The 18,573-nt window shown below is 42.2% G+C and overlaps 2 protein-coding genes across 2 annotated transcripts in view; one reads left to right on the top strand and one right to left on the bottom strand.

Moving 5' to 3' along the window:
• The window catches only part of LOC139750709 (angiotensin-converting enzyme-like), a 101,002-nt gene that overhangs the window by 31,448 nt on the left and 50,981 nt on the right, over window positions 1–18,573 (bottom strand). Inside the window, exons 16-17 of the mRNA XM_071665383.1 lie at window positions 16,067–16,259; window positions 15,292–15,570 (exon numbers count right to left, since the gene is read on the bottom strand). Coding sequence (XP_071521484.1) covers window positions 15,292–15,570; window positions 16,067–16,259 — 472 coding nt within the window. The remainder of the gene's footprint in view (window positions 1–15,291; window positions 15,571–16,066; window positions 16,260–18,573) is intronic.
• LOC139750734 (angiotensin-converting enzyme-like) lies at window positions 1,910–18,506 on the top strand. The gene is given in 16 exon segments (XM_071665414.1): window positions 1,910–1,971; window positions 3,350–3,501; window positions 3,947–4,111; window positions 4,220–4,316; window positions 10,556–10,699; window positions 11,053–11,189; window positions 12,444–12,497; window positions 12,499–12,597; window positions 13,259–13,428; window positions 14,121–14,245; window positions 15,297–15,540; window positions 15,912–16,010; window positions 16,187–16,327; window positions 16,462–16,607; window positions 16,610–16,627; window positions 17,907–18,506. Coding segments are annotated over 16 exon segments (2,019 nt in total). The 5' UTR covers window positions 1,910–1,919; the 3' UTR covers window positions 18,083–18,506.

Consider the following 18,573-nt stretch of genomic DNA (forward strand, 5'->3'; position numbering starts at 1 on the left):
GACCGTGACTCATTCATGAGCCTCAAAGGGTTCAGCCCGTAGGTTCGAATCCTGGTTACGTTGGTCAGTCCAAAGTCAAGCCAGCGATTCATCATCCAGCTTTTGGATTTTGTCGATGAAATGGGTACCTGGCTCAGGCTAGGTAGAATATATATATATATATATATATATATATATATATATATATATATATATATATATATATATATATATATATATATATATATATGTGTGTGTGTGTGTGTGTGTGTGTGTGTGTGTGCAAAAAACACAGGAAAATGAAACACGATAATCAAAGTTCCCAAGTGCACTTTCGTGTGATGGTCACATCGTCAGGGGAGATACACGAATGAGATAGAAAACGTAGAACAGTCAGTTGATATGCAAGGAAGAGCCGTAGCTAAGACGCCATTGGCAAAAAAGCGGTACCAGATGGTGGTGTTCTGGTTTAATATGTCGACAAGAAAGGGGACTGTCTGCAAATCTTGCCTACAATAATACTATCAATTCATGTAAACCTACACTAACATCAATGTCATAATTCTTTGTTATCAATAAAAGATTCAATGGTATTTCTCGTGGTGAAGAAGGTACAGATGATAACTGAATTGGCAAATCTCCAGTCAGTACAATGTATATGATATTCACCATGATTAAACAAAGCATTTGATTCTTGTCCTGTTCTTCTACTATATTTATGTTGCTTGAATTAACATAAAGATCCTTACTAATCTGCCCAACATAAAACAAATCAATTTTTACAAGATATTGTGTAGACACAGCCCGCAGAATTTTCTGATGAACTTCTTTTTTATTAACATATCATTTGTAGTATTGTTATTACTGAAAGCTACATTTACATTAAAGGATTTAAGCAACCTGTGAAGTGATGAAAAATTATCACTCGAACGGAGAACTAAAAGATTATTGGTATCAAAGGGAGGTTTGGGTTTAAATTTATATAATGACTTCTTGGCCAACTTAAGGGATTTATAAATGAAAGATCTAGGATACTTTTACTTTTCATATACCAGATCACACAGATCACTGTGACCTCTTACTATATATATATATATATATATATATATATATATATATATATATATATATATATATATATATATATATATATATATATATGTGTGTGTGTGTGAAATTGAACAAATGAAGAACAAAACTAGATAGTGGAAAACAATGATAATCATTGGGTCATAGTTTTCCATTTGCTCTGCCTTTTCTGTATTTCATTTACAATTGATTAAACAAAATTTTTGTTCTTTGACTCCCACAATTTTATCGATACCCCTGTCGACCCTTAGACATGTATCGAACCCCTGCACCATCCCATCGACAAGCTAAGACTGTCTTGACCTACTACTCAGCTATTTAGGCTAGATCAGTCTGATTTCACTTACAGTTATGGATACAAACCTGTAGGTAAATGAGTTACATTGAATGAGAAGTACTTTTTCATCAACAAGAACCTCAACACACAGAATGATTTACCAGTACGACCAGTAGAATGTAACACCATAATACGTCTAAAAATAGACTCGAGAAATTCTTGGTGCCAAATATAAGACTAGTATTGTTTACAATTCCGAGTCACATATACAGCTTACTGGCAGTTTTCCTGTAATCTTCTAGTTTCTTTTATATTCCTAATGCGTTAAGCTTTAAGTTCTTGCTCCCTTATAGGAGCACCAAGAGCCCAGAAAGGACACAAAGTCTTGTTTCTTGTATTATTCTATCTTCTCGCAGTGGCAACACTTAAAATACTTTCTGATTCGTGCATAGCAGGAGGTCAGAGAAGCGCATGCGCAGGGCAGTACCCGATGACAATGCACGTCAAGAGAGATTCTTCGAAGAGTTAGTTTAATGATATCCGTGATGGTGGTGGTATGGCTGATTGTCATAACATGTGTGGCGGCGACCCAGCACTCGCTTGGCCAGATAATAGGTGGGAAATAGGTAACTGAAACGTTGGGTCATAACTACTACTGGTAATACGAACTGTGCATATTTGAAGTGGTTTCAATAAGGTGTATGCTAGAGATATATCATCAGTGACACATGTACGTAATGAGGGTGACAAGCATCGAATTGATTCACTGTCCGTGTCGATGGGCGGGTGAGGATAGATACGTCAAGTCTTGGGTCGCTAGTGAACACTTTGAACATAGCAATCTTAGAAAACCTCAAAATTTCAGTATGGGAACACGCTACGCCATCCCATTATACGTCTTACCCTAAAGCTCAGGAAAGTGGGTCGCGTCTTTTGAACTTCGAGAACGCGAACCAGTTGTGATTTTGAAACTCATGGTGTCAGGAAAGGTTGTGAACTCAGGGAAATGGTCAGTGTAACACAGCGTCGAGTTATGGTGAGATAGTTTTAAGACGAGTCATCATAGATCAACCATTGCTGTGTATTGTATGCTCTGGCTGCCTCTCCCGTGTCTGGGTAATTAATAAGATTAATCACCTTAATGAAAATTTCAGACCCAGTGTCTATAATTTGCAGGGCAGATGAAATCTATGTTGCGAAAGAAACTAAGATTTTGCCATAGAGTGAGCTGTCGCAAGTAATTAGGTTCGCTAGAATAGAGCCTGTGGTCCAGTTTTACACAAAACCAAACTGTGAAATGACTTGCTGATAAACCAAGGCAACAACTTTTGAATATTTGCATTTTGAAACTGGGAAAGAAAATGACGCTATGGATGATTTCCAAACTGATTACCAGAAATGAAAGTTTTGGAGCAGACATATCTGGTATTGCTGAATAGCATTTGCCATGGATATCTAAAGGCAAATTCTAACATGTTTCACCGAAAGACAGTTATTAGAGATAATGCTAACTATTCACGAGTAATCGTTCGTATCATGTGATTTATAATGAAAAAGAAATGAAAGAACATAAGATATGTTCAGCTTCTTTCGGTGCATATCTACCTTTCTGTTCACCTTGAATTTATTACTCGAAAACATGATTACAGGTTACAGTACCTTCATATCTCTTAGCTCCAGCAAGATCTCAAGACATTTTGTAAATTAAGAGAGAGACATTTTACCTTCATGAATTTTAGGTCAACGTGTATGTTTGCTTAACTGGACGAGAAGTTCCATTGGCATTATACAAAGGTCAAGCTTAGCAACTTCTGGCAACCCTTCGACGTGTCAATTCATATCTTTATTACTTTTAATTATGTTCATTATTTTGTAAGTCAGGTGTACAGGGAGTCAGGGTTGCAAAGAGGCCATCAATCTGGTAAGCCACGAGAGTTGTACTCTGATGTATAGGGAAGGTATGAGTGAATAACCCGAGTTGAATAACCATGTGTGTGGCGGCAGGTCAGACCCTGACCGAGGCTAAGCACCTGGAGGAGGCGGCGAGGACCTTCCTGCAGGAGGTGGACGATCTGGGGTCGCAGGCGTGTAAGGAGGTCAAGCTGGCCGACTGGAACTACCAGTCGGACATCACGGACAAGCACAAGCAGAAGAGGGTACGTGACAGACAGTTTCTCTTGGCCGGGGATGGATGCTAGTAGACAGGTCCTATGTCCAAGGGGGAGAAAGAGAGGGAGAGAGAGAGCAGGCCAAGCGGGACCAGGTCTTGGCCATCTGGCCACATTTACTATACGTATATTCATTAGTTCTGTGCTAACAGTGTCTTTAATACTATTACCACTAATAGTATCTTCACTACTTTTGATACCATTGAGTGCCACGGTGCAGCCTATATGGGCTCGGTGACCTAGCCCCAAAGAATGAGGTCATAGCTACCGCCATGACGCCCGAAGGTCATGGTGCCCTCTGGAAAAGATTATTTTGGATTTCCCGTTATTTTCGCTGTTTGCTATAATTCCGAGTCCGTTTTCATAATTCTAGTGAGTGCGAGAATCATACTTCGTATGCAATACTATTTCAAAGATCTTTGTTCTCCTGTAGTTAGCGGCCCTGCTGAAGTACGCCAAGTGGCAGAAGAAGGCATGGGAGAGGGTCCGGAAATGGAATGGTAAATGGGAGAAGCTTAGCGACCCGTTCCTCAAGAGGCAATTCAAGCTCATGTCCATCCTGGGTACCTCCGCCCTGTCCAAGAATGAACTCGAGGAGGTGAGGCTCTTGCGTCTCTTCTGCCATGTAATAACTGATGAATATGAAGAGAGTTGACCCTAGTAAGTTTAGCAGTGCCTGGGTGTTATCGCAACGTTCCCTTGACAGTACAACAGACTGGAGGCAGAGATGATGTCCATATACAGCACTGCTAAGATCTGCGACTTCAAAGACCCCAAGAACTGCCAACTTTCCCTCGAGCCAGGTAGGTGGCGCCTTTGTCAGTCTCAGCGATAGATATATATATATATATATATATATTTTTTTTTTTTTTTTTTTTTTTTTTTTTTCCGCTGTCTCCCGCGTTTGCGAGGTAGCGCAAGGAAACAGACGAAAGAAATGGCCCAACCCACCCCCATACACATGTATATACATACGTCCACACACGCAAATATACATACCTACACAGCTTTCCATGGTTTACCCCAGACGCTTCACATGCCTTGATTCAATCCACTGACAGTACGTCAACCCCGGTATACCACATCGCTCCAATTCACTCTATTCCTTGCCCTCCTTTCACCCTCCTGCATGTTCAGGCCCCGATCACACAAAATCTTTTTCACTCCATCTTTCCACCTCCAATTTGGTCTCCCTCTTCTCCTCGTTCCTTCCACCTCCGACACATATATCCTCTTGGTCAATCTTTCCTCACTCATTCTCTCCATGTGCCCAAACCATTTCAAAACACCCTCTTCTGCTCTCTCAACCACGCTCTTTTTATTTCCACACATCTCTCTTACCCTTACGTTACTTACTCGATCAAACCACCTCACACCACACATTGTCCTCAAACATCTCATTTCCAGCACATCCATCCTCCTGCGCACAACTCTGTCCATAGCCCACGCCTCGCAACCATACAACATTATTGGAACCACTATTCCTTCAAACATACCCATTTTTGCTTTCCGAGATAATGTTCTCGACTTCCACACATTCTTCAAGGCTCCCAGAATTTTCGCCCCCTCCCCCACCCTATGATCCACTTCCGCTTCCATGGTTCCATCCGCTGCCAGATCCACTCCCAGATATCTAAAACACTTCACTTCCTCCAGTTTTTCTCCATTCAAACTCACCTCCCAATTGACTTGACCCTCAACCCTACTGTACCTAATAACCTTGCTCTTATTCACATTTACTCTTAACTTTCTTCTTTCACACACTTTACCAAACTCACCAGCTTCTGCAGTTTCTCACATGAATCAGCCACCAGCGCTGTATCATCAGCGAACAACAATTGACTCACTTCCCAAGCTCTCTCATCCCCAACAGACTTCATACTTGCCCCTCTTTCCAAAACTCTTGCATTCACCTCCCTAACAACCCCATCCATAAACAAATTAAACAACCATGGAGACATCACACACCCCTGCCGCAAACCTACATTCACTGAGAACCAAGCACTTTCCTCTCTTCCTACACGTACACATGCCTTACATCCTCGATAAAAACTTTTCACTGCTTCTAACAACTTGCCTCCCACACCATATATTCTTAATACCTTCCACAGAGCATCTCTATCAACTATATATATATATATATATATATATATATATATATATATATATATATATATATATATATATATGCCCCCCCTGGGGTTAGGGGAGAAAGAATACTTCCCACGTATTCCCTGCGTGTCGTAGAAGGCGACTAAAAGGGTAGGGAGCGGGGGGCTGGAAATCCTCCCCTCTCATTTTTTTTTTTTTAATTTTCCAAAAGAAGGAACAGAGAAGGGGGCCAGGTGAGGATATTCCCTCAAAGGCCCAGTCCTCTGTTCTTGACGCTACCTCGCTAATGCGGGAAATGGCGAATAGTATGAAAGAAAGAATATATATATATATATATATATATATATATATATATATATATATATATATATATATATATATATATATATATATTGGAAAGGATCACAATTTTCCGCGTAATCAAGATATTCCTATGAGTCCACAGGGAAAATGAAACACGACAAGTGTTTCATTTTCCCCGTGGGCTCATAGGAATATATATATATATATATATATATATATATATATATATATATATATATATATATATATATATATATATATATATACGAACAAAGTGCTTAGGAACGTACACCTTCATAGAACATACAAACCTCCAACAGCCAGGATCGAACCAGGTGCCATCTTAGTAATCAACTCTAACTCTTGTTCCACGAGAAATATCATCGAATCTTCTATTATGAAATACAGAAATAATTGGGAACTTATCGTGTTTCATTTCCCTGTGGATAAGAAAGGAATTTAGTTGATCACGCGCTCAGTTGTGATCTTTTCCTATATATATATATATATATATATATATATATATATATATATTATCCCTGGGGATAGGGGATTAAGAATACTTCCCACGTATTCCCTGCGTGTCGTAGAAGGCGACTAAAAGGGGAGGGAGCGGGGGGCTGGAAATCCTCCCCTCTCGTTTTTTTTTAATTTTCCAAAAGAAGGAACAGAGGGGGCCAGGTGAGGATATTCCGAAAAAGGCCCAGTCCTCTGTTCTTAACGCTACCTCGCTAATGCGGGAAATGGCGAATAGTTTGAAAAAAAAAAAAAAAAAAAGAAAATATATATATATATATATATATATATATATATATATATATATATATATATATATATATATATATATATATATATATATAGTGTGTGTGTGTGTGTTAGTGTGTGGAGAAAGAGAGTAAACCAGGAACCCAATTCAACTCATCATCCAACGCCCAGGGGAAGATGAACAGCTAGGATGACTGTAGACTGGCTGTCGCGAGCAGGATTCGAACCCAAGCGGACTTGACCCTTGGCTGTCCGCACATGCGTCACAGTCTGTATCACTAGACTGAACGCATCCAATTCCTATATTGAGATTTACAGGTGTACGCCGATGAATTTTACGAGGGTCGAACAGCCAAGCTCTTGAGTACCAAGCCCTCTTTATCATACATTCTCTTGTTCATTGAATCAATTTCCATTTTCAGAAGATGGTTCACAAGTGTATAAGGCTTCACGACACAACCCTACCTCAAACCTTTATACACACTATAGTGTATGATGAGCTCCCTTCTCGCATGATGCATCACATCTGTTATCTGTACACTAAGGTCATCAGTTAGCGTTTGTCTGTCTTCAGGTAACGCTGCACAAACCCTTTTCATCGCACATCGACTCTGATCCCACACCCAGGCATCACCCGCTGATACTCCTGCAAGCCTTGGCAACTCCTGTGTTGACTCTGTCCGTCTATTGCAGAGTCTATTTTCCTTCCTCTTGCCTTTGACTACGTTGGTACAAGTCCCTCTAAGCCGACTGTATACTATAATATTATCCTAACTGGTTTACATCCATACAGAGTGAAAGTCAGTTGTATCTTCACTCATACTTTTTCCCTCCCCCCTTCACTTCTCTGTAACCTTTGTACTGGCTTATTCCTCACATGATACAGGTTTTGTAATCCGTGTCAAGTGATCGGTCATTGCTCTACCCTGCACTCCACTCTCGTTAATCGATCAGTCATATCTACTTTTACCCTCACACTGATCTCATTCATCACCTCGTATCATCTTACTTGTCACTGTAGCCAGCCCTCTCTTCATCTCCGGTTACGCCTCTGTCATTTTCCAGGTCCGTTCACCTCCCTAGCCATACAACTTTCATTTTCCGCCGTCTGCCTGCATTACTGATCTCTGCATCTACTGTTTCACAAACCTGTTGTGCTTTCTCGTAACCTCCCGTTGCGCTATTACTGGGGTCCTCAGCGTCTAATATACTCCCATCTGTACCTCGGTATACTACGGCCGTCTCCACGTACTTCGTCCTCTTCTTTCAGTATACAGAGACAAATGAATGTAAACAGACAACAGGGCTCTAACGAGGCTGTTTGCGACAAAGTCATTTGTGGATCTGAAGCAAAATATCCATCAAGTCTGTGCTTCAACGTATGTATGGTACTACTTCGAATTACTTTGATGAGTAAATCATTCCATATGTTAACAACATCTCTTAGAATTACATAGGAAGTAATATCTTGGTTAGTTAGCCCCTGTTCCATCGTCCAGATTTATCCTTCACATACGTGGCCTATGAACACCAGGAATCTATCAGTGTTCTGTGTATGAAATATAACTAAGTAATCTGTCAGTCAACATTCCCACTGATGTTGCATTAAGCTCGCTGTTTTTCGTAGGCTTGATCTCCTTCGCTGCTCCGGATAAAGAATTGTAACCAACGTAACACCTTCGAAATAAGTAGATCTAGTAAAGTGTTATCATCACGCCAGAGTAGGAGATGCTGTACACAACACGACAGTCTGGGCCAGAGGTATAGAACACCTGTCCAGGTATACAACTGCGCACAACACCTGGCTGGACATATGTGATGAATCACTGTCAACATGCATCAACTGAATCATGTAATCCTACGTAGGACATGAACATAGAAACAACCAGTAACCTGTTGTTGCAAACGAAACTTTAACTTTACCAAATGTCGAGTAATTGCCAGAGGGAAGTTGTATTTAGGAAAGTGACACAGAAAGATTGTATCGTATGATAAAGGATGGGAGACAGAGGCTGGGGGAAGTTGATGATGTGACCTTGTACATTAGAAGACGATAATTGGCATGGCACTGTGGTAATACAGGTTGGTAAGTCTTCAGGCAACACCCAAGTATTACAACCCCTTGAACTGTAATCACATCACGTCCGTTTGTCTTAATATTATTCACTCGAGGTTGCCCAGCGATACTAACGTTTTGCCCACACCGTAATGATTGCACTGTGATGGAATTGATTTGCATCGAGGGTCAATAGGGACGCTCTGTGTTCGTGTCCCGCGTCTTATGATCAAGATGGGTCGCTGGCACGGGATCAGGGCCTGCTTGTGCCAGCATAAGAGGGTCACATCTAACTCTCACAAGCACTGGATATGCAGGTTTCCTTTAGGGAGGCAAAGTCTAGTACAAGGACGTTGGCAAGGGGCCAGGACTAACGTCCGACTCTGTTGTGAGTGTTTTAGTGGCAGATGCTGTGTTTAAGGGAGGACGTGGTAGAAACAGACAATACCTGATGGGGTGTGACACGACTGTCGAGTGGAGGACGGTGACAGTATCCTAAATGTTTGATCTGTACAGTTGAAGACAGGATAGTCAGGCAGGAGGGTGAAAGTGGTGGAGACGTGATGGAAGGGGTGGGTGGAGGCAGGCACTGGAGTGGTGGGGGGTAACTGCTGGAGAAGTCGAGAGGTGGGAGCAGGTGCTAGAAGGGCGGGTCAAATTAGGAAGGCATTGAGGACAGGTATTTAGGGAGTATTTTCACACATGTTCTACAAGCAGACACCTAGTCCATACACCGTTTACCTCTCCTAAACCACACTGCTTCTCCATCTTGGTCGCCTTTCTCCCATACATCACACACGGTACATTCAAAAGATAGATACTTTTTTGATTCGATCAGCTATATCTGTTGCCCTTTCCTATGATATAACTAAACTGTGCATACACAGGCACCTCATCTCTCGCAATTCGTCCATCGAACAGCCTTACTGACCAATCAACAAGTCACACCTTTTCTTGAGAATCTCATTTGCAAATCCTTCCACTCCTAACGCTTTACCACATTTCATATTACGCAGAGCTTTCGTTTCCTTTTCTCATCTTATCATTCACTTTGACTCTATCTCTTCGAATCACACCGTCCCAACCATACCACCTCCACCACCGTACCATCTACAGCATTCAGCATTCTTTCCAAATGTTTACCCCATATCCTTACACCTTTGGGCTTTACCGCGTCCCCATCCACTTTCCTCTCTGCCATTTGTCCTGTTGTTCACCTCACACTAATTCACCTCCTTCCAATATATCTTTCTGATCTCTTTGAAGTTCTTATTTGCCTCTGTTTTAAGTCTCATACTTTTAAGTTACATACCCCCCACCCCCCTTCCCACCACCATCAACACCACTTCCCCACTGCTTTCTCTTGTTCTCCAAATCCAACGCACTCCTTCCCAGCAGATACGTATACAAATGCCGTCGATACTTTGACTAACAAAATATGAATGTCTAAAGAGTATGAATCTATCCTGCGCTTCATCGCATCCCAATAACCTTTGATTCCCGACCTAACGACTGGTGAGAACTGTTCACGTCACAGACGTTTGAATAAAGTACGTGCCACATCGATTGGTGTAATACAGCTACACTGGGCCAGCTGTGTTATTCAGTAATTACACCTCTATTTTCTGTCCATTCCACTGGTTACAAATGATACGGAAAACAATTACCCACCTGGAATAAGATTTCAGTTCTTTTCTTCGTCTAGTCCAGCGCGGGATACGGCGAAGAAGTATGAAAGAAGAGAATATGTATTTTGAGAATGAAATAATGATTCGACTTTTTCAATAAGGTCCTTCATGTTTCCAGACCTGGGTAGAATACTACGGAGGAGTCGTAACTACGAGGAGCTGGAACACGTCTGGAAGATGTGGCGCGACAACTCAGGGCGTCGTCTTCGGCAACATTACAAACGCTTCATCACCCTGGCCAACAAGGCTGCCGCCCTTAACGGTCCGTCCCTGCCCTTCCTGCTGTGGCATCCTGGGACTCTAGCCACTGCTGTGGTTGTGGCCAGGGTTGTGTCTGTGGCCAGAAAGATTATGGTGTATCTAAGCTAACTTAAAGAAGGTCTCACTACCCGTTGCATTGAGCTACATTGCCTAGTGTGTATTACCGTAACCAAAGCTAACGTATTAACAAACCTATACATAATTCATCTCATCTCTCTTGATGCAGTGTTCATATATTACAAATCAAGTATTGAAGAACAAACCTCGCATTTATATAACTGCTCCGTAACAGTATGCCAGTTAAATTATTTACTCTTAATTTGCCATGATTTTTAGATGTGAATCTTTTTGAAGGTTTTAGCAACATGGAAGAAATGTGGCTATATCCTTACGAGTCGGAAACATTCCGTGAAGACATAGCTGAGCTGTGGGAGCAGCTGAAGCCACTGTACCAGCAGTTGCACGCCTACGTCAGGAGGAAACTAAGGGAGGTACGTATCCTGAATCTTAGTAGGAACAGCCGAAGCCAGCCTCGATACTATAAACTGAACGCCTTCGTCAGGAGGAAGCCGAGTTAGGTATGGACTGCGAGTACAAGCGTTTCAAGTTTAGTTGAAATACCTTCTACACTTGAAGTAGACCCATAACCTCCATCTTTTAACTCTCTCTCTCTCTCTCTCTCTCTCTCTCTCTCTCTCTCTCTCTCTCTCTCTCTCTCTCTCTCTCTCTCTCTCTCTCTCTCTCTCTCTCCTCAGTATTCTTCCGCCTCCATACCCCATTCACGGCTCACATTGTGGATGAGGGGCATAATGTATTCTTATTGTCAAGTGTAACTTTCACGTTCTTACTACGCATCACTGAAGAAAAATGTAAACATTAAGTGGCACCACTCTCGGCCACGGGCGGTACTACACTGACGGAACCACCCGACGCAGTTTCTCAGTCTAGGGGCTGGAGTAACACCTCTTATATGCGAAAATGTTTGCTAGTGCTAACGTAGCACAGGATCTTATCAATAACAGCCTTTTTCTTGGGGTGCCATTTCTGGCACAGGTCGAATGTGTGACTGAATGTGTATGGTCTCTTTTAAGTGGATGTGTGTTGTGGAAGATTTACAACCTCGTCAAGGCTTTGAAGAAATTTCAGTTCACTAGAAAGAGATACACATAAGCGTGACAATAAGTAGATAGATTCAGTGGTTACAATGCGATCAGCTGCACTTAATATAAAGTCCTCAAACTCTTAAGCCTTATTCGTTTAGGTGAGAAACCTTAACATTGATACGTAGGTACCGTGTCACACATTGTTACTCCGAAAACACATTTTAAAGTACCAGTGAACTAAAACGTAACATTGTTGATCATATTCATCTTTACCGTTCAAACATATAGTGTTCTTACGGAACAAATATTTTCTCTGGAGTTTCCCATATAAGGGATAGAGTCCCATGAATTCCAGGCCGACTTCCTAAATAAGCAGCACCGATCATTATCTCTACCATCATCTCCACCACCGGTGGTCTTGCGTCCATTATCATCGTCCCGGGGGAATAGCTTCCCAACTTGATTCAGGTAACCTTAATACTTTAGTAGACCGAATGACGTAGAGTCGCCAGTTCTCATTCACTTGCGTTCCCTCCGCGTTACCTCTTCATGCATCCTTATATACAGGATTTTCCAATCATATCATAATTACTAAATGTACAATTGCTACTTGATATGTAATAAAAGATTCGTTATCAACAGGAGTATGGAGAGCGTAAGGTGACTCGAGGTGGCCCCATTCCTGCCCACCTGCTAGGGCAACATGTGGGCTCAGAGCTGGAGTGATGTGTACCACATGACCGTCCCCTTCCCTGACAAGGCTTCCATTGATGTTACTCCTCAGATGGAGATGCAGGTAGCTGTCCCTTGTAATAGTTGAAGTCACACGGGTCCACGTGGCTGTCAACAACTTTCTGTTATGTTTGTTCATGTATATAATGAATACAGTTGCCTCTCTGAATGGTAGGAATTCAGTATTACATAACTCCTGTATCTTACTTGAGCACACACTCCTTTCATTAGAATCTGTAATGTTCCTTCACTAACCAAAAACTTGGTAGCCACAGTTCATTCATTTCTGGTCATGGAATCTTCCATGATCAACTCTAATTTTATATCCACAGCCGTGGTTAATGCAGATCTTCTTTCTGTTTATATTGACAGTTTTGGTAAATGTTTACATAATGCCCTGAATGTCTTAAGATTTTACGTCTGATTATGTTTGTCATTAGGCATTTCTTGCCAAACATTCTACTTATGGCTCTCCTTCTTTCATCATGTGCAAGATCTTTGCTTCCTTAAAACATGAGCATCAGTTTTGTGTATGCCAAACTGAAGTTCGGCTCATCCCAGATGAGAATTACAATATAAGGGGAAAACCTTTGGCGCGAACTACAGTTCTGATCAGAAGACAAAGAACTTCGTCTTTCGTGAGATGTTGAGGAATATTGCTCGTGATATCCTTTGCCTTCCAGAACCTTATGGGAAAGACAATCAAAAGTACAATATTTTCACAGGGTTATACACCAAGGGTGCTGTTCGAACTGTCCGAAGAGTTCTTCGTGTCTCTCAACCTGAGTCGGATGCCTACGGAGTTTTGGGAAAATTCGATCATTCAGAAACCCGAAGGACGGGAGTTGGTTTGCCATGCCAGTGCCTGGGACTTCTGTAATGGCAAAGATTACAGGTAAGATTGCCATGAAATTCCCATAGTCGTAGATGCGAAGTGAGAAATTGATGCCATTCCTACAAATTTGAATGTCGCTTCAAAATCATGGTAGAATAAGTGGCTCGGCTTTGCAGAAATACTAGACATTAAACAAAGTCTGTGATGTGGCTAAGCTTTGCAGAAATATTAAGCAAACAAACTCTGAGATGTCTCCAGAGATCCATGATATAAGTGGACAGATTTTACGATAGGTTTAACTTAATCTTTACATGATAGCCTGGCCTTTGACTTGCCGTTAAGGGACAGGTCAAAGGGCAGCCCATTGTACCAATTTTTCAAAACAGATAACCCAGAAATGGGCCAACGGGTCCTCTCTTGTCTGGCATTCCCATGGACTCTCATATAAAACACTTCCCATACGACACTGTCGGAGCAACTATACATTCAAACACACCGATCTTTACCTTCTGTTTGCCTTCTTCCACACGTTCCTCAACGCACACAGAGCCTTAAAATTCTATTTCACCTTCTGGCTCACCTCAAGTCGTCCCTTCGTACTTAAGGGCGTAATGCAGAGCTCATAGTGTTAAGGGTATGATAGAACAGAATCATACCACACATCTTAGGGAGAGAAAATTCTCCATGTTTGAAATTCCTCTTTTAGACGATAATTCAAAATGCTCATAATTTATTCCTTTTGTTTTCGTCAGGATTATGGAGTGTACAGACTTGACAATAGAAGACATGAGAACAGTGCACCATGAGATGGGTCACGTCCAGTACTTCCTGCAGTATAAACATCTGCCGAAGGTGTTCCGCGAAGGAGCCAATCCAGGTAAGACTCCTGCAGACGACCTGCTGCAGTGAAGTTATGGAGTAGGATTACGATGGGTTTTCGTTCCTGGAGGTTTAGTTTCACAATGTAGTTGCAATAAAGTCCCATTTAGTGGCTTAACGTGTATTCATTTTCGTAAGATTTGTTAGTAAACCATTCATGCTACCAGTGGTAAACCATTCCTTTACAGCAGTGGTTCTCAATCTGTTTTCTATGACATCCAATTTCGATTTTTCTAAGGTCATTGCAGCTCCATCTACGAATAAACCAGCTTATTGATGGTCAAGCGCTTATCAGAACCGGAAAGTTAGGGTAGCAGGTCTTCCGTGATGTGGTGGTTAATGTTTCTGACTGAATCACAAATTCATCCGCCAAGGATTGCATCCTGGGCGAGGCAGTGTGTGTGTGTGTGTGTGTGTGTGTGTGTGTGTGTGTGTGTGTGTGTGTGTGTGTAGATAGTGGGTGATGCAGAAACATGAGGATAGAGCAAAGACATTATTCTAGACGTTTGGACAAAAGGTTTTCCTCAAGTAGAATAATTCATAAGAGAAACAACAAACTTATATACAGGCATCTTTCCTCATCCAGCTGGCTTCCTACCCGTTTGGTTCTCGTTCTTTCATTGGCTAGACTGGTCCGCTAGCCCCACCGTGTCCCCTCGTCGACCGCTCACGTATCGCTGTATGACATGAAGTCTCTGCCCATCTAACAAAGCCCGACTTAATTTTTGTGAAATCTTCCACTTGTATGTGCTCTGCTTCTAGGGCCTTCCTCGCCCTCCTCTCTAGCCCATGATATAACAATAGATGTCCTTTCCTCCACCATAAGAAAAACGCTCTCCGACCCCAGGGTGGGAAACCTCTGCTTTATAGCTTTCAATTATAATTTCCTTCTTGATCACATCCAGATTACATATAAGCAATGAAAGTGATGAAGTCAGCCATATTTTCTATGTTCCACAGTTCACATATTTTCACATTAAATCACTGGACTAACGAGAGATTTTCCCGAGTGTATCCAGAAGACAGAAAATTTTCATATCTTACCACAGGGTTCCACGAAGCTGTTGGGGACGTTTTGGCCTTGAGCGTGTCCACACCCAAACACCTGCACAAGATCGGTCTGCTGGAGAACCTGGAGGACGACCCCAAGGCTGATATCAACTTCCTCTTGGAAATGGCGCTGAGTAAAGTTGCCTTCTTGCCCTTTGGGTACCTGGTAGACTCGTGGCGGTGGGACGTCTTCAGCGGCCAGATTCCTGAGGACCGCTGGAACTGTGCCTGGTGGGACCTGAGGTGAGGCGATGACCATTGTCTCCATCATAACTGTAGACCAAGATGGAATATGGCCGTCATCTCACTCGGTCACGTGATTCTGTCTTGTCTCACAGTCTGGTGACCATGTTGTCAGGATGGGAGAAGGTTGTCATCTCTTCCGTGAGGATAGGACGGTCCAGCCAGTAACGTAAGGTGGATGGAGGAAGGATAGAGAGATGAACCTAATTAATGGAACAGGTCTTAAAACTACTGATCAGTTACCTTTTGGTTAAGTAAGAGAAATTTCACCTTTATGTAAGGTCGATGGTTAGATTTCTTAACCTCCAGGATCGTTGTTTGCCTCCTGTGTTCTCCTGTACCCACTTGTTTCATTAATCATTAATCTACAGGTACAGATTACAAGGGATCAAGCCTCCAGTACAGCGCTCAGAGGATGATTTCGACCCCGCGGCCAAGTACCACATCGCAACCAATGCGCCGTACATCAGGTGAGATCAAGAGCCCGCAAGCCAGTCTACTGGTCTTAAAAGTAAGTTCCAGCAACAATCTGCTTCCTCTTTGGATAACTGAGAAGTCTTGCACTTTGTGGCTTGGTTTTCAACAGTCAACTCTTCTTCCTCATTTTCTTCGCATTTCCTGAAGTGGATCTGTGGCGTACTTCCAGGTTTTTCGTGGCCAACATACTGCAGTTCCAGTTCCACAAGTCGTTGTGCCTGAAGGCTGGAGAGTACGACCCACTGGACCCCACCAAACCGCTCCACAAGTGTGACATCTACCAGTCGACTGAGGCCGGCAACGCCTTCGGGTCAGTACTGACGCTATACAATATACTTATCCAGAAGTGGTTGTATATTCCTGGTTGACTCTTTCTATGGAAGTGCCGTGGATCCAAGTCCGTCATAAATGTTCGTCCTGACCAGTGAGGACCTCCACCTACAGGGACATGCTGCAGCTGGGCTCCTCCAAGCCGTGGCCGGAGGCGCTGGAGGCTCTAACGGGCGAGAGGAAGATGGACGCCTCAGCCATTAGGGAGTACTTCAGGCCCCTGGAGGAGTGGCTGACGCGGGACAACCACCAACACGGGAGGTCATCGGCTGGCAGACTGGTGAGTGGACCTGACTGTCCCTTGCTCTTGTAGCACCTTACTTCTTGTGTTGCTAGACTGGTGAGTGGACCTGACTGTCCCTTGCTCTTGTAGCACCTCACTCCTTATGTTGCTAGACTGGTGAGTGGACCTGACTGTTCCTTGCTCTTGTAGTATTCGACGCCTTGTGTTGGTAGACTGATGAGAGAACCTTACTAATGTACATACACTATGGGTCGGAGTCGAATCCTGGGCGGCGTATCCCGCTACGTGGGCCACACGGAGGCTCAAAAAAAAAACACCAGAGAACCAGCGTTTTGTGCTGTCGCCAACTTCAACCCAATTCGGGTGCCATTGACCTTAATCCGTCGCAATCCCAATGTCATGACAAATATATCTAAAGAAAGACAAATGTACATACACCATGGATCTCCATATTCTGACAACATCAGGTGCATTTACCCTAACACGATCTTTAATTGCAGTTCTTTGCCATTTACCATCAGTCCATCTGCATTTGTATCCACTGATATCACTCTCTTTCATTACTATTTACGTGTTATATGGAAAGAGTTTAACACTCATGTTGCCCCGTTTCCTAACATTGTATTTACACACACACACACACACACACACACACACACACACACACACCAGCCTATGCCAGGTAGCTATTTATCGATCAGCCTCGAAGGAAGGATGAGCAGCTTGGATAGACTGTAGGTTAACTGCCACCCTCAGATTTCAAACACTGGTGGGCGCGCCCGTGAATCCTCGTCAACTAATCACAGTGTATGTGTATGTGTGTGTGTAGTTTTAGAATGTATTGTGGAAAGAGAATTATAGCTTAAATTCTTCTGTGTTTAACTGATAAGCAGGTAGGATCTGAACCTAACTATGGTGAGGACAGAGAAAACAGAGAAATGATAAAGTACCATCGAGTTTGATCGTCTTTAAAAGGGTTTCTTAAGAAAAATAGATAGAAACTGTTCATGATCATACAACAGATGTATCAGTTGTTTTTGTATAGGAACTGTTCATGATCATACAAAAGCTGTATAAACTTTTGTATAGGAAGTGTTCATAATCATACAATTGCTGTATAAACTTTTGTATAGGAACTGTTCATACAATAGCTGTATAAACTTTTGTATAGGAACTGTTCATAATCATACAATAGCTGTATAAACTGTTTGTGTATAGGAAGTGTTCATGATTATACGATAGCTGTATAAACTTATTGTATACGACGAAAGAGATGTATTGTAGTGGTTTATGTGACTATTTCTTTATGCAACAGACGAAGTGTTTTGCTTGCCTGAGTCTGCTGCCAAACAGGCCGAGAGCCACCAGTCTGCTGCTGCTGCTGCTGTTCCTTGGGCAGGTCTGCTGCTACTATTCCTACTGCCGCTACTTGTTACGTTCTTGATAACTCCTGCACCGCCAGCCTGCTCCACACACCACCTCACACTATAACGTCTCTCTGTTTAAGAAGATTTGATGATAAAAATCACAAGCCGAGATCTGAGTCGTAGTGAGTCATGTGACAGTGTCATACGTGGTCTTGTGTGTCATATGATAGTCTGCCACCGTAGTCTTGTGTGTCATATGACAGTCTACCACACGTGGTCTTGTGTGTCATATGACAATCTGCCACACGAGGTTTTGTCATATGACAGTCTGCTACACGTGGTTTTGTGTCATATGACAGTCTGCCACACATGGTCTTGTGCGATGTCAAAATTTGTAGGTCAATGTTTTGCTGAAAACTTCTTGTATAAATGTATTTGTTCATGTGTGTGTATATATACAAACTATCTGTACATATTTAGGTAAAATTTGATGAAAATTATCCAAAGATCACCTAAAAAGTAGATCAACAAGAATATATATATATATATATATATATATATATATATATATATATATATATATATATATATATATACGTGTGTGTGTGTGTGTGT

This window comes from Panulirus ornatus, chromosome 10, assembly GCF_036320965.1.
Source record: "Panulirus ornatus isolate Po-2019 chromosome 10, ASM3632096v1, whole genome shotgun sequence".
Classification (NCBI taxonomy): domain Eukaryota; kingdom Metazoa; phylum Arthropoda; class Malacostraca; order Decapoda; family Palinuridae; genus Panulirus; species Panulirus ornatus.